Source organism: Nelusetta ayraudi, unplaced genomic scaffold (assembly GCF_046127955.1).
Source record: "Nelusetta ayraudi isolate G7.1 ecotype Tasmania unplaced genomic scaffold, CSIRO-AGI_Nayr_v1 ptg000088l, whole genome shotgun sequence".
In the NCBI taxonomy this organism is placed as follows: Eukaryota; Metazoa; Chordata; class Actinopteri; order Tetraodontiformes; family Monacanthidae; genus Nelusetta; species Nelusetta ayraudi.
The window spans coordinates 1,189,327-1,206,013 of NW_027466138.1; the positions used below are offsets into that span (position 1 = coordinate 1,189,327).

Below are 16,687 nucleotides of genomic sequence, written 5' to 3' on the forward strand. Positions count from 1 at the left end.
CGAGGTTTGCTTCCTCATTCCTGCTTCTTTCCAGCTTCTTCTCAGTCAGAAAGTCGCAGCAAAAAGCTTCAGTATGTCCGTGTGGAATGAATCTATGGTGGATGTTGGCTGCTGGAGATAGAGACTCACGGCTGAGGGTGAGTAGGCGATTACGGAGCATTACATTACATTACATTACATTACATTACCCGAACAATGTCGACGTGATCGTGTGGTGGATCGCCGAAAACACCACAAGGCTTTGGTTTGTTTGTTTTTTCCAACGAGGTCCAGATGTTAATTGTACGTCAGAAGTCGTAAGTCTGATCTTGTGTTGCTTACAAAACATTTAAATTTAGGGCATGTTCACCACGAGGGCGCGCCTCGCCCTTGTTAGGTGAGAAGTTTGCGTCAAGTTTGGGGCAACCGTGATGTTGGCGCCCCCACCCTCAATAAAACATTTTCAAAATACTTTCAATCGTTTGTGCTGGTTTGTGCAGCAAAAAGTTTCGTTTGTGCTGCTTTACTTTTTGAGATATTAAACGTTATTGCTAAGTGGATGGGCGCGGGCGCGAGCCGCTTCTTTACATCGTGACGTCAAGCGGAACCCCTCCCCTCCCATATCATCCCATTGAACTCAAAATGGTCTTGTTTGTTTGTGCTTGATTTGTGCTTTACTTTTTCATACGTGAATATGTTCAGTAATAAAGAAGTGTCCAGAATTGCCTGTCGTTCCGCGTGACGTCACAGGTCATGGATATATTAATATCTCAAATAGTAAGGCAGCACAAACAAAAATCTTTGCGGCACAAACAAACGAGAGCATTTTGAGATCAGTTGAACGATACTGGGGGGCTGCGTGACGTCACTCGTTATGGATATATTATTATCTCAAAAAGTGAAGCAGCACAAACGAAACTTTTTGCTGTACAATCCAGCACAAACGATTAAAAGTATTTTTGAAAAGATTTTTTTGAGGGTGGAGGGCCAACTTCACTGAGATCATGTAGCAGCACTGAGAGGTCACTGTCACCTCAAGCCACTTTGCACAGTAGGAGAGAACGGGGCTGGCTGTCACACCTTTTAATGTGCTGTGAATTGCTCATCATCCAAACACACTTCAACACACATTCCTACATCAAATGGAAGCGGAAGGTTTTGGCTTGAAATATGCAGCCCTTTCATTCTTCATCTTAAGGTAAACTAGACTACAGGCCACCCCCGGGGCTCCAGCCCCGTAGCACGGTCCCCCACTCGCACCAGGGGGGCCCAGCCTTAGGTGGTTGCAGTGTGCGGCGCCCTCTCGATCAAGCTGTCCCCCAGGCCACCCAGTCGGTTGCATTAACCTCCCAGGTCTTAAAGATGAACGGTTAAGTTGGAGCAACTGGACTCGTTCTTGTGATCTTGAAGATGTTTCAAGGCTTCTTCAGTTGGAAGCCTTTCAGATGAGAGACCAAACGTCTTCAAGATCTCCAGAACTGAGTCCAGTTGCTCCAACTCAACCCTTCTACACTACACATTAGTACTTATTTTAAATCAATCACTTCATAGTACACTGAACAATAGCATGTGTGTGTGTGTGTGTTTTTTTTTTTTTTTTTTTAAATAAGAGCTTGTGTGACAGGAGACCCCTGGTGGTTGGTGAGAATATCAATTTTATTTTCAAGTAACAATGAAGTTGTTCACAGATATAGATTAAAAAAAAAAATCCCAAAACAAAAATATTTCATATTATACAAAATATTTGAGAAAGGGGGAGAGAGCAATGAGGGCGGGTCTACATTTTACTTTCGGTTTTGATGGTGAAGACGCGCGACTCCACTTGGGACAGAAGTCGAGGTTTGCTTCCTCATTCCTGCTTCTTTCCAGCTTCTTCTCAGTCAGAAAGTCGCAGCAAAAAGCTTCAGTATGTCCGTGTGGAATGAATCTATGGTGGATGTTGGCTGCTGGAGATAGAGACTCACGGCTGAGGGTGAGTAGGCAATTACGGAGCATTACATTACATTACATTACATTACCCGAACAATGTCGACGTGATCGTGTGGTGGATCGCCGAAAACACCACAAGGCTTTGGTTTGTTTGTTTTTTCCAACGAGGTCCAGATGTTAATTGTACGTCAGAAGTCGTAAGTCTGATCTTGTGTTGCTTACAAAACAATTAAATTGAGTGCATGTTCACCAGAGAGAGACCAAACGTCTTCAAGATCTCCAGAACTGAGTCCAGTTGCTCCAACTCAACCCTTCTACACTACACATTAGTACTTATTTTTAAATCAATCACTTCATAGTAAAGTTTATGCTCAGTTTATTATTATGTTCACGTAGCTGTTCTCACTGTGTGTTGGATACGTGTCAGTTCACTTGTCCATCCATCAGCCACAAACACATGAACACACTCAGACATTTCCTGATGACTCGTATTCACATTCTTTTTCTGAAGACTCACTGAAAAATGATCAGTGATTCATTTCTGTGTCTTGCCTAAATCTTTTAGACTCCTTTCTACCTTCCAGTTTACTACTTAGTTTACAGTTTATTGTCAGCTGTGTCATCATAATAATCAGACTGCAGAATTATATTTTGTCCCCAACCTGGTTTCAAAAAATGTTTTGCTAGCAATTTAAAAATGTCCTCAGGTGTATTGCAGGGACGAGTGGTTAATAATCCTTATAAAAGTCATGATAATAGTCAAGGATGCTCTCAGGTCTAAGTGCAGCGTTACTACAGTAAAGCAGTGTCAACTGGCAACTTTCAATTGGCTGTAGGTGTGAAGCTGAGTGCAGGAGAAGCAGTGAGAGAAAATGTATCCTCAGTTATGATTCTAAAATATATTAAATTAAATTGAAAAATGATTTCTCAAAATAAAAGCACATTTTAACACAATGCAGGAATATTAAGGTTTGACACTTCCAACACAAAGATAGAACAGATAGAAAATCAAACTCCAGTTGATGGAAAGTCTAATCAAACATTTGTCTTTATCAAATTAAATGTGTTAACTTGAATTTTCTTTTCCTTGTTTTTCCAGTGATGGATGCAGTTTTTCCATTTGGTGTCCTGGTGATGTTGACATTTTGCTCAGAACTCAGTGTGATGACTCCTTCAAGATATATGATAGAGTCTGCCACAGTGTCTTTTCTAATGGTAAAATAATTTGTAAATTAATCTTTTATTATCTATATTGTTTATGTATACATTTCTACTGTGCTGTATTTCATACAGTGTCTTGCTCCTCATCAACTTTTGCCTTTATTTCTCAGTCTCATACACTTCAGGACAATATTTAGAAATAAATAAATGGAAAACACAGCTTGTTTCAAAAAAGTTTGAAAGTGTGTAAACAGGCCAGTGGTAACTGAGGACTAAGAAGCTGTACTGCTAAAAGAAAACTCACTGCACTTTTCAGTTCAGTTGGTGATCTAGCAACAGGTTGGTGCTGAGAAACAAAGAGCATTTCAAACACACTGAGATTTTGACACAGAGCAGTCAAGTCCTTTAGTTTCCACTTTATTTCTCAACTTGAGAGCGTCAAGCTTACTTTAAATGTCAGAAATAGTGAATTAACCTGTATGCAACAAACAAGGCTGTAAACTTGTGGTGGCCTCCTTCCTGCCTCCCCACCACCCTGAGTGAAATATTGAATATATATGTGAAACACTAATGGCACTGCAGAAGTGAAGCAGTCTGACACAACTGTTTCACACAGTGTTAAATGCCACACACAACCAGCTCAATATAAATACATGCTAAAGTACTGCAACTACAACTTGGCCGTGACAGTGAGTGTCTTTTACTTTTCACAGATTCTGCTGCTGAGTATCAGTGGATGTTCCTCCCAATGTTATCATTCAGAGTACATGCTTGGGACTAACTGTTGTGCAAAGTGTCCTCCTGGTAAGATCCAACTCAAACAGTTTTTCAGTCTACATTTTACTTTAGAGTCTCATTATTATCAATCAGTCATTTTTAGTGTTTTTAATGATGGAGGTGTGTCACAGAAACAGATAATAAAGTAATATTATACATCTATGTGTCCACCTCCCCAAACATAAAGAGACCTGAGTGTTATTATGATTATTCAATTACTTATTTTTTCACCAGGTGAATATGTGAGGAAAGACTGCAATGAAATCCGTCCAACATCCTGCAGGGGGTGTCGAGAAGGAACCTTCATGCATCAGCAAAACGAACTCCAACACTGTTTTGCATGTCAAAACTGTGATGCAGGTAATCATCAATCATCATCAATCATCATCAATCATCAGGTTCAGTAGAGCCCCGAGTCCAATAAAAGGATAATGAAGAGAGAACATACAGAAAGACAATGAAACATTAAAGAGGGGCAGCAGTGGTGAGTGACACCAGAGTAGGAACAACAATAACAGAAACAACCACCAGTCACAACATCCTTAAACAAACACAAACATGAACAAATGTGTAAGCAAAGAGTGAAAGTGGACAAAGCTGCCACCACTGCACATTGAAGCACCAACAGCAGCCCCACATGCAGCACCAGTTTGACCAAATCCTAAAGGTCCCTAATGCCAGAGTCTTTGTGGGTCATTGTGCTCGGCCAGTGTGTCATCATGATCTATGTGTGTAAATCTGCTTTTCCTTGCTGGCTTTGCAATAGATGGCCACACTGACAATTAGGGAGGAAGAGTCAAAGGTGAAAAAAATGCTTTGTTATATTGAAGTTCTTGTTTCTGTGTTGACAGATTCAGGATTAACTGTAAAGACTGCGTGCACAACAACTTCAGATTGTGTTTGTGAGCCAGTGGAGGGATTCTACTGTGTGGACGCCAGTCAAGGAAGCTGTGCAGCAGCAAAGCAACACTCAAGCTGCCAACCAGGACAATACATCAGTAAGAAAGGTTGGTTTCAGGACTTTGACTCTTGACTGTGGACCAAAGTTTTCACTGTGTGGGAACAAAAGTTGTCGGTCCTGTCTGCTCTTGTTGTGAATGTCACCTAATTGACACACACAAAACAAAAACAATATTTTAACTTTTCTGGAAACTGTCGATCACATTTACATGAATTATATATGAATAAGACACTGCATGTGGTGGATTGTGCACACTGGACAATGATATTTAGAATATGCATTATGTTTTAAACTTCCCAAATTCCCAAATGTAAACAGATTTTTAAAATCTCTGTAAACAAAACTTGTCAATAATTATTAGTCTATGCATCTGTTTTCAATGATTTTAGAATTGTTTTCTTGAAATTATTACTTAATCCACTAAAATTATGTTTATGCAGAACTCCTTTTAAAAAATGAAACTCTTTGTTGGATGTTGTTGTCACAGGTTCATGGCATCAAGACACTGAGTGTTCTGCCTGCCCTGGTGGAACCTTTTCAAATGGAACCTCTTCCTCCTGTCAGCCACACACACAGTGAGTGAAGCTTCTGTTACATCCACCTGGTGAACCCAGTTGGTGGACAAACACGAGACAATCAGAAAATCAAACAAGTCTTAATGAAAGTGAACAAAGGATTTCTTTTGATAAATGAACACAAGGTGGGGGAGGACGGGGCAGGGTGCCTGTGCCAAAATAAATGAAATCAATATAACAAAAGTAGGCCTGCCTGGCTGAACTCTAAAGAAAAACAAACAAAATGCCTCACTGCCTTATCTAAAAAAAGGTCTCTGAAAACGTACAAGTGTGGCACAACCAATAAACCTAGTGGGATAACAACAAATCAACTGCGTGCGTGCAAAATGTATAGGTAGCCTATATAAGGTAGCCTCCGTCTTGATAGGCCATCTGGAAAGACAGGAGGCCAACAGGAGGCGTGGCCTGCTGCTGCAGGCGAGCGCCTGAAAGAAAAGGAAAAACACAAAGGGGAGGGTAGAGTGAAAACACAAAAACGCACGCTATCTGCTTGACACGTAACACTTCAGACAGCAGGGCAGCCTTTCCTCTGAACGCTGCTCTAACCTGCTCTTCTGTCTTTCCAGATGTCAAGCTTTGAATCCGGTGCTGATTAAAGCAGGAAGTTCATCAGCTGATGCTGAATGTGGTCCACCAGGTTCTGATCACACGGGAGTCATTGTTGGTGTTCCTGTGTCGCTGATAGTAGTGGCCTCAATAGCTGGAGGACTTGTTTACTACTGCTCACGCCGAAAAAGAAAAACTAGAGGAGAAAACAAGAAAAAAGAGATGGAAAATGAAAATGACCAAGCAGGTATGAAAAGTACAGTTGGCAGAATACACAATGCTAAACAGTGTAGTAAATATTATTTATTATATTGTATCTTGTCCCAGAGAAATTGGTGTTATACTGCCATCTATAGGCTGGAGGACTGTCAGGAAACTTAAATGACTTGATTGAGACGGATACAAGCTGCCGTTGTTTTAGCTTTTAGTTTCTGTAAAGAAAAAATACAGGTTTATTTTCTTTTCTCTCTCTCTCTCTCACTCTCCCTCTCTCTCTCTCTCTCCCTTTCTCTCTCTCTCTCTCTCTCTCTCTCTCTCTCTCTCTCTCTCTTTCTTTCTGTATAATGCAGAAGGTGTCTCTTTTCAAAATCCGGAGTCAACACACTTGGTCCTGAAAAGACAAAACAGAACTCCCCCAACTGAATTGCAGAGGTTCTGACCATTGATAAGAATGAAGACGGCAACAAAAAAAAAGAAAGAAAAGGAGTGGATTCCATTTTTTTTTTTTTTTTTTTTTTTTTTTTAACAAAGTGGAAAAAAGGCTCGCAGCACTGCAGGACTCCATGCAAAAATACCTCTTAATTAGGTATTGTTTAATTAAGAGTTCTTAATTAAGCTCTTAATTGACTGTTACATGTGTATTTTCTGCTGATACACAGTGGGTTGCCTGTGTCCATTGCTATATTGTAAACCTACAGTGTGCAGAGCTCTTAAATTTTTCACGACTCCCTGACTCAGACTGGACTACAGACTTTTTCATTTGTTTATATATCTGTTTTTGAGAATATGCATTTAATTCTTCAAAATGTTTGCCTTATTGTATTTGATCTCTGTCACGTATTTAGTGCAGCTGATGTGTCACGTGACGTTAATAATACCACGTGACTCGTACTATTGAAGATGGCTGCGTGCAAGGTGTAACTGTGTGAAGAAGAGCTATAAGCGTACGTCACAAATACATTTTTCTTTTTGCATGGAGTCCTGCAGTGCTGCGAGCCTTTCCTGCATTTCATTCACCTTTGACTCAGCACCTGCCATCCTTGCTGAGGTGTGCGTGTCTTCAACTTCACTTTTGTTGTTTGTTTTTTAACAAAGCTTCATGTTTCAGAAGAGCTTTGTTATGGTTACTGGAAATACGACTATTGCAGTTGAAAATGTGTCTGTTTGAGCTTCCTTCACCTCTGTTGACCTGGTCACAGCTCAATGCTTCAACAACTGAAGTGATGAGTGTTCAATTGAAAACAGAGCAGAGACTGTGAGCTGCAGAGGATTCCCTGCTATTGTGTTGCTGATGGTGCTGGTGGTCTTTCTAGCTGAAGGAGCTGTTTCCTCCCACAGAAAAAATCGAAATATCTGCCAGAAGAATTGTGTGTTTACATTTTATTTATTTATTTTTTTGTAGTTTTGAGGAGGAAATTACTCCTCAATTGTAATTTGCAAGATCAGTCATCAGTTTGAGTCCTGAGTCCTGGACACAGCAGGTGAGGTTGGGTCATGACCACGAGGCTTTCACTACTGGCTTTTTTGCGGTGGTCACCGCGAGACATGAAGCGATGTAATATTCTTACCAACCACCAGGGGGCTCCTGCCTCACTGACTGAATATCCTGAAAGGCACCGTATTGACTGGACCTTGTGTTATCAGAACTCATAGGAGGACATTTTAAGAATCAAATCCAAAGCAGATGTCAATGAATTCAGTCAGTCTGGCTGGAGACGAGTTCGACTAAGAAGTTGTGAACTTACTGAATGATATGAACTTCAAAGATTCCTTGAGACTCAACAATAGCATGTGTGTGTTTTTTTTTTTTTTTTTTTTTTAAATAAGAGCTTGTGTGACAGGAGACCCCTGGTGGTTGGTGAGAATATCAATTTTATTTTCAAGTAACAATGAAGTTGTTCACAGATATAGATTTAAAAAAAATCCCAAAACAAAAATATTTCATATTATACAAAATATTTGAGAAAGGGGAAGAGAGCAATGAGGGCGGGTCTACATTTTACTTTCGGTTTTGATGGTGAAGACGCACGACTCCACTTGAGACAGAAGTCGAGGTTTGCTTCCTCATTCCTGCTTCTTTCCAGCTTCTTCTCAGTCAGAAAGTCACAGCAAAAAGCTTCAGTATGTCCGTGTGGAATGAATCTATGGTGGATGTTGGCTGCTGGAGATAGAGACTCACGGCTGAGGGTGAGTAGGCGATTACGGAGCATTACATTACATTACATTACCCGAACAATGTCGACGTGATCGTGTGGTGGATCGCCGAAAACACCACAAGGCTTTGGTTTGTTTGTTTTTTCCAACGAGGTCCAGATGTTAATTGTACGTCAGAAGTCGTAAGTCTGATCTTGTGTTGCTTACAAAACATTTAAATTTAGGGCATGTTCACCACGAGGGCGCGCCTCGCCCTTGTTAGGTGAGAAGTTTGCGTCAAGTTTGGGGCAACCGTGATGTTGGCGCCCCCACCCTCAATAAAACATTTTCAAAATACTTTCAATCGTTTGTGCTGGTTTGTGCAGCAAAAAGTTTCGTTTGTGCTGCTTTACTTTTTGAGATATTAAACGTTATTGCTAAGTGGATGGGCGCGGGCGCGAGCCGCTTCTTTACATCGTGACGTCAAGCGGAACCCCTCCCCTCCCATATCATCCCATTGAACTCAAAATGGTCTTGTTTGTTTGTGCTTGATTTGTGCTTTACTTTTTCATACGTGAATATGTTCAGTAATAAAGAAGTGTCCAGAATTGCCTGTCGTTCTGCGTGACGTCACAGGTCATGGATATATTAATATCTCAAATAGTAAGGCAGCACAAACAAAAATCTTTGCGGCACAAACAAACGAGAGCATTTTGAGATCAGTTGAACGATACTGGGGGGCTGCGTGACGTCACTCGTTATGGATATATTATTATCTCAAAAAGTGAAGCAGCACAAACGAAACTTTTTGCTGTACAATCCAGCACAAACGATTAAAAGTATTTTTGAAAAGATTTTTTTGAGGGTGGAGGGCCAACTTCACTGAGATCATGTAGCAGCACTGAGAGGTCACTGTCACCTCAAGCCACTTTGCACAGTAGGAGAGAACGGGGCTGGCTGTCACACCTTTTAATGTGCTGTGAATTGCTCATCATCCAAACACACTTCAACACACATTCCTACATCAAATGGAAGCGGAAGGTTTTGGCTTGAAATATGCAGCCCTTTCATTCTTCATCTTAAGGTAAACTAGACTACAGGCCACCCCCGGGGCTCCAGCCCCGTAGCACGGTCCCCCACTCGCACCAGGGGGGCCCAGCCTTAGGTGGTTGCAGTGTGCGGCGCCCTCTCGATCAAGCTGTCCCCCAGGCCACCCAGTCGGTTGCATTAACCTCCCAGGTCTTAAAGATGAACGGTTAAGTTGGAGCAACTGGACTCGTTCTTGTGATCTTGAAGATGTTTCAAGGCTTCTTCAGTTGGAAGCCTTTCAGATGAGAGACCAAACGTCTTCAAGATCTCCAGAACTGAGTCCAGTTGCTCCAACTCAACCCTTCTACACTACACATTAGTACTTATTTTAAATCAATCACTTCATAGTAAAGTTTATGCTCAGTTTATTATTATTTTCACATAGCTGTTCTCATCCATCAGCCACAAACACATGAACACACAGGCTCCTTTCTACCTTCCAGTTTACTGCTTATTTTATAGTTTATTGTCAGCTGTGTCATCATAATAATCAGACTGCAGAATTATATTTTGTCCTCAACCTGGTTTCAATAAATGTTTTGCTAGCAATTTAAAAATGTCCTCAGGTGTATTGCAGGGACGAGTGGTTAATAATCCTTATAACAGTCATGATAATAGTCAAGGATGCTCTCAGGTCTGAGTGCAGCGTTACGACAGTGAAACAGTGTCAACTGGCAACTTTCAATTGGCTGTAGGTGTGAAGCTGAGTGCAGGAGAAGCAGTGAGAGAAAATGTATCCTCAGTTATGATTCTAAAATATATTAAATTAAATTGAAAAATGATTTCTCAAAATAAAATCACATTTTAACACAATGCAGGAATATTAAGGTTTGACACTTCCAACACAAAGATAGAACAGATAGAAAATCAAACTCCAGTTGATGGAAAGTCTAATCAAACATTTGTCTTTATCAAATTAAATGTGTTAACTTGAATTTTCTTTTCCTTGTTTTTCCAGTGATGGATGCAATTTTTCCAGTTGGTGTCCTGGTGATGTTGACATTTTGCTCAGAACTCAGTGTGATGACTCCTTCAAGATATATGATAGAGTCTGCCACAGTGTCTTTTCTAATGGTAAAATAATTTGTAAATTAATCTTTTATTATCTATATTGTTTATGTATACATTTCTACTGTGCTGTATTTCATACAGTGTCTTGCTCCTCATCAACTTTTGCCTTTATTTTTCAGTCTCATACACTTCAGGACAATATTTAGAAATAAATAAATGGAAAACACAGCTTGTGTCACATTTATATTTTTATATTATATATATGAAAATGTTTATCATTCATTCATTCATTCATTCATTCATTTTCCATACCTGCTTCTTCCCGAGCTCAGGGTCTCGGGGTTCTACTGGAGCCTCATGAAAATGTTTATTTTTTGTAAATTATTATTGCATTTCTCAGCCATCAAACCATTTGAGAAATTGTCTAAACAGGCCAGTGGTAACTGAGGACTAAGAGGCTGTAATGCTCAATGAAAACTCACTGCACTTTTCAGTTCAGTTGAATAATTTGTTGTTGTTTTTTTAACCAAAATTATTGTGCATATATGTGGAACACTGATGACCATGTAGATATGAGGCAGTATGATGAAAGTGTTTGACAGATTTTTAAATACCACACACGATCAACTCAATACAAATATATTTGATGAAGTACTGCAACTAATAATTAGCAGTGAGAAAAAAATAAAAAGCTTTTACTCTTTCACTTTTCACAGGTTCTGCTGCTGAATATCAGTGGATGTTTTTCCCAGCAGTGTCATCCTTCAGAGTATTGGAGTGGAACTGACTGTTGTCCAAAGTGTCCTGTTGGTAAGGTCCAACTCACACAGTTGTTTAGTCTACACTCTATTTTATAGACTAATCATTAGCAATCAGTCATTTTTTAGGGTGTCACATACACATTTCATAAAGTCATTTCATAGATCTATCTGTCCATCCCACAAGATATAAATGAACAGACCTGAGGATTATTATAATCATTGCTTCATGTATTGTTTTTTTCCACCAGGTAAACATGTCAAAACTGACTGTACTCAGCACCGAAGCACTTCCTGCACAAGGTGTGAGGGAGGAACCTTCATGAATCAACCAAATGGACTCCAACACTGTTTTCCATGTCGAAGCTGTGACACAGGTAGAGCCACCTTCCCCCCAGTTAATAACTCTTGTTGATGTATTTACTGAAGTGCTTTTGTGTGACTGTATTGCAAACAAAGCAAATCTCATTAAGTGAGAAATACTTCCTGTCAGGGATAAAAAAAGAAAGTGAAGATATCAGTTCCTATGAGTCACTTTAACTTGTAGTTTTAAATGGAAAGCAGAGCAGATCCTCAGCTGACATGTGGACTCTATCAAAACAATGTAGAAGGCTAAAGTTGAGGCAACTGGACTTGTTCTGGACCAAAAGGCTTGTTCAGTTCCGAAGAACAGGTCCAGTTGACTGTGCCATTGACCAGTGGTACAATGTTTCACTGTTATTTCACTGCATTATCAAGACAGTAATGCGCCTCCACAACACCTGTGCACTCGAGATGGACAGCAGCGCACTCACACCTGCAAAATATATAAGAATCCTTATAACGCCCCCTACCTGAATCTCAGGTGCGTGACAGCGTAGCCACCCCCACCTCCCTGCCTCCAGAATCCAGCAGTGTGTTCTGGTCTTCAAGGCCAAACCTGCATCCATCAGCTAACTGACTGCAAAAACCACAATGTCACATCAATATGATTTGGCATTTGTGATAAAGACTGCACAAAGTTTGGCTGTCACAAATATTCAGAAGCTAGCATGACACAAGAGGAAAGCTTTCCTCCTTTTTTGTTTCAGAAACTTTGAAAGTGTTCAATATATACACTTCTTATTGCAGGATTTCTTTGTGCATGAGTGATTTCTTTCCAGTCATCAGGTTAAGCAGGGCTACCAGTCTAATAATAAAGAGTGGTGAAGAGAGAACACATAGAGAGACATGATCTATGTGTGTAAATCTGCTGTTCCTTGCTGGCTTTGCAATAGATGGCCACACTGACAATTAGGGAGGAGGAGCCAAAGGTGAAAAAAATGCTTTGTTATATTGAAGTTCTTGTTTCTGTGTTGACAGATTCAGGATTAACTGTAAAGACTGCGTGCACAACAACTTCAAATGCAGTTTGTGAGCCAGTGGAGGGATTCTACTGTGTGGACGTCAGTCAAGGAGGCTGTGCAGCAGCAAAGCAACACTCAAGCTGCCAACCAGGACAATACATCAGTAAGAAAGGTTGGTTTCAGGACTTTGACTCTTGACTGTGGACCAAAGTTTTCACTGTGTGGGAACAAAAGTTGTCGGTCCTGTCTGCTCTTGTTGTGAATGTCACCTGATTGACACACACAAAACAAAAACAATATTTTAACCTGACTGGAAACTGTCGATCACAATTACATGAATTATATATGAATAAGACACTGCATGTGGTGGATTGTGCACACTGGACAATGACATTTAGAATATGCATTATGTTTTAAACTTCCCAAATTCCCAAATGTAAACAGATTTTTAAAATCTCTGTAAACAAAACTTGTCAATAATTATTAGTCTATGCATCTGTTTTCAATGATTTTAGAATTGTTTTCTTGAAATTATTACTTAATCCACTGAAAAAATGAAACTCTTTGTTGGATGTTGTTGTCACAGGTTCATTGTATGAAGACACTGAGTGTTCTGCCTGCCCTGGTGGAACCTTTTCAAATGGAACCTCTTCCTCCTGTCAGCCACACACACAGTGAGTGAAGCTTCAGACAGCAGGACAGCCTTTCCTCTGAACGCTGCTCTAACCTGCTCTTCTGTCTTTCCAGATGTCAAGCTTTGAATCTGGAGTTGATTAAAGCAGGAAGTTCATCAGCTGATGCTGAATGTGGACCACCAGGTTCTGATCACACGGGAGTCATTGTTGGTGTTCCTGTGTCGCTGATAGTAGTGGCCTCAATAGCTGGGGGACTTGTTTACTACTGCTCACGCCGCAAAAGAAGAAATAGAGGAGAAAACAAGAAAAAAGAGATGAAAAAAGAAAATGACCAACCAGGTATGACAAGTACAGTCCTCAGAATATGCAATGCTAATATTGTACTATATATTACTTTAATATATTGTATCTTCAACAAAATATTACTGTTATTCTATTAAAGGGCCAGAGCAGCAACCACCTCCTGAGGATCTTGAACCCCTGCAGGGTCAGCAGGGCCCTTTTCTGGCCATTCTATGACACTGTGGAGAACCTGAACGGCTCCTTCAGCTCAAGACTGCTGCACCACAGGTAATTCCTGCCTGCAACTATCAGGCTGTGTAACTGCCCTCAATAAAATGCATCCTCTTAACAGCTTTACTTTTTTCTCAAAGGTGCAATAAAGTCTTATTATTGTCAGTATGTAGATAGCTGTAAATTCAACTGTCCATAAGATGTAAATATCTTGTTTTTTTTCTTTTTATACCTACAAATATTCTATTTGTATTTTTTAAATATTTTATTGCCTTATTTCTTTAATTAATATAATTCTCGATCTTCTTCTGCTGCAGTATCCTGGTCCCAGTCACCTCCTCCAGCTCATCCATTGGGACCCCATAGCGTTCCCAGACCAGCCCAGAGACCTAGTCCCTCCATCGGGTCCTGGGTCTCACCCTCTCCACCACACTCTGGACAGACAGCAGTGTGTCTTCTCCAAGAGACTGAGGCAGCTGCATTGTCTGAAGGATCGCTTCAGAGGATCCTTCCTACCGAGAGCCATCACCTTGTACAACTCTTCCCCCCTCTGTGACAGATAGCATTCTGGACTTTTTATCTGGACTCAATGGCAAATAATGCACAAATGTTTTCTAAAGCCTGGCTTATCCCCGCCTTTGCACATCTGCCACAGGTGTTTGTTGTACATATATTTCATATATATATATTTTTTAATAGTTTATCGTGTAACTATATGGATTTTTTATATTTTATTGTATATCTTGTAAATACAGTATAGTTTAACAAATAAAATACTGTAAATACTGTGTAGTTTATTATTATTATTATTATTATTATTATTATTATTATTATTATTATTATTACTTTTTGTATTGTTTTTGACTGCTGCAACAAAGTTGCAATCTAATCTAAGTCTGAAGGATCTCATCCTCTACATCCTATCTCTCTATCTCTCGCTCCCTCTCCCTTTCTCTCTTTTCTTTTTTCAGAAGAACTTTGTTTCTTGTTACTGGAATTACCACTATCGCAGGTGAAAATGTGTCTATGATAATGAGACTCTGAGAAAATAAAAACCTTGGAGGCAGTGATGTCATTAGGCCTTTGCTTTTCCAGCAAATGCTTCAGAACTTTTGCTTTAGAACTTTTACATTTTTTGGATCTATAAATAATTTGTAAATGATTAAACTAGTAGGATCTGGAAATAATTGCATTTTGCTTGAAAAATGATGTCTGTAATTTTTATTTTATCATTTTATTTTTTAAATAAAATAAAAATAAAATGTTCTGACACCATGGACTGCCGACCAACATTTTTAAAGCTCTGTATATGTTACATTTACTGTAGGACTGACAATAAAGCTGCCTTGATCAATTTTTGTATCAGATTTGTCAAAATTTGACACGTTTTATTGACAAGAATTTGAAATATAGACTCCAAAAAGAAGAGAACAGAACAGATTAATTGATTAATTTAGGTAAGGTATGACCATTCAGGAAACAATACATTTTTCACCTGCAGTATTAAATCAAATATATTTACAAAACTCGTAATGGTACAAAACATGGTAGAGTATAGCCTGAAATTGAAAAAAAATATTTCGAAGTGTTGCTGATGACGAGTTGACCTCGTTCGACTCTTCTTTCGAGATCAGCCATCGGTTGTTCCTACATGAATCACGAGGTGTCGCTAAAACTAAAGGTTTTGAGTGAAGCCCTCACTGCCAGCACCGCAGACCTTGAATACGCTCTTCGACAAACACTTCTCTTCCGTCAGCCTTTAATTTGTATTGAAAGGTGAATTAACGCGATAAATTGTTTGATTTTACGAAAATATTTCATCACTGGACGTCATTTGTATTTGTAAAAAAACAAAACAAAACAAAAAAACAATGGCAAAGTTGCTATTGTTGGTCTTCAACTTCTCTGCTGATTGAGCTTCAACTCATTTGATTCTTTTTCAGAATCAGCCATCTGTTATTCCTACATGAATCACTAGGTGTCGCTCATACTAAAGGTGTAGAGTGAAGTCCTAACGGCAAGTACTCGCAGACTTTGAATACTCTCTTCGAAAAACAGTTGTCATTTGTCAGCCTTTAATTTGTCTTGTCTCAGAGGGTGTATGAAGCCTATATAATATGGTATATTTTTATGTTTTACATAAGGGCGTTATTGTAGGATTTTGTTTTAAATCATAATCTCGGATATAGAAAAAAAACTGAAGAACATTGTCGTATTTACTGTTAAATTGTATAATGACAAAGTTGCTATTGTTGATCTTCAACTTCTCTGCTGATTGAACTTTGCAAACTTTGCGTTGTGTGACCAACACGCCCCGTTCCAGATAACATAACAGGTGAACATGGATTCCGGTAACCATAGTGAGCAGACAAAGTGTGGCAAAGTTAGCATCATTGCGCGCTAAAACACTGACGGCGCCAGCAAAGTTTCCGCATCAAAATAAAAGCCCAGCTGAAAACCGAAGACTGGTTGAGGGAGAAGAATGACCACTGGTATTTTATTTCGAAATGCAAAGCAGGAAACTGTCTCGGGAATTTAGCAGCAGGGACAGCCTGTGACGTTTCAACGAGCCGCTGATGTCTCGAGAGTAACTTTGAAGCACCTTCGACAAACTTTAACTCGCTTTGACTCGTGTGGACGAACCGTAATGTTCACCACCGAGACACATAGAGGTTTGACTGTCGAGCCGCCTGGTTGTCAGCAGCGGTGAGTTCGGGTCCAGTCCACTGGAGTCAGGAGAACACCACAGAATCGCTTCCAATGCAAATGCTGCCGTCGAACGGATCCATCATGGACCTGCACTCGGAGCGGGTGAAAGTGAAGGCGCACTACTGTGGGTAAGTCAGTACTGTGGCTGAGCACAGCAGACGGGACCAGACAGTGGAGTGTTGAGGTGCTGCAACACTTCCGGTGGTGGTAGGGGGGGTACATCTGGGCAATGGCAATGGAGACGCTTCAATGTTGTGGGTTCGTCTTGAGAAGGTGTCACCAGGTTCCACAAGTCCACCCAGGTCGAGATGATGTTACCTCAGATGCTACCAGACACTCCTTGGCTGCGTGAAGATAGTAAAAGTAG

The 16,687-nt window shown here is 40.0% G+C and overlaps 2 protein-coding genes across 2 annotated transcripts in view; both read left to right on the plus strand.

The window, feature by feature from the left end:
* The first annotated feature begins 1,763 nt into the window (after positions 1 to 1,763).
* LOC142901396 (uncharacterized) lies at positions 1,764 to 14,881 on the plus strand. The gene is made up of 16 exons (XM_076045895.1): positions 1,764 to 1,818; positions 3,008 to 3,123; positions 3,783 to 3,873; positions 4,081 to 4,206; positions 4,698 to 4,844; positions 5,295 to 5,382; positions 5,949 to 6,093; positions 8,319 to 8,334; positions 10,328 to 10,443; positions 11,097 to 11,190; positions 11,390 to 11,515; positions 12,480 to 12,635; positions 13,050 to 13,137; positions 13,211 to 13,437; positions 13,541 to 13,668; positions 13,929 to 14,881. The coding sequence occupies exons 1-15, from the start codon at positions 1,779 to 1,781 to the stop codon at positions 13,615 to 13,617; spliced, it is 1,653 nt and encodes a 550-aa protein (XP_075902010.1). The 5' UTR covers positions 1,764 to 1,778; the 3' UTR covers positions 13,618 to 13,668; positions 13,929 to 14,881.
* A 1,209-nt stretch (positions 14,882 to 16,090) lies between these two features.
* prkcz (protein kinase C, zeta) overlaps positions 16,091 to 16,687 on the plus strand; it is a 63,399-nt gene continuing 62,802 nt past the window's right edge. The window contains exon 1 of the mRNA XM_076045893.1: positions 16,091 to 16,448. Coding sequence (XP_075902008.1) covers positions 16,372 to 16,448 — 77 coding nt within the window. The 5' untranslated portion in view covers positions 16,091 to 16,371. The remainder of the gene's footprint in view (positions 16,449 to 16,687) is intronic.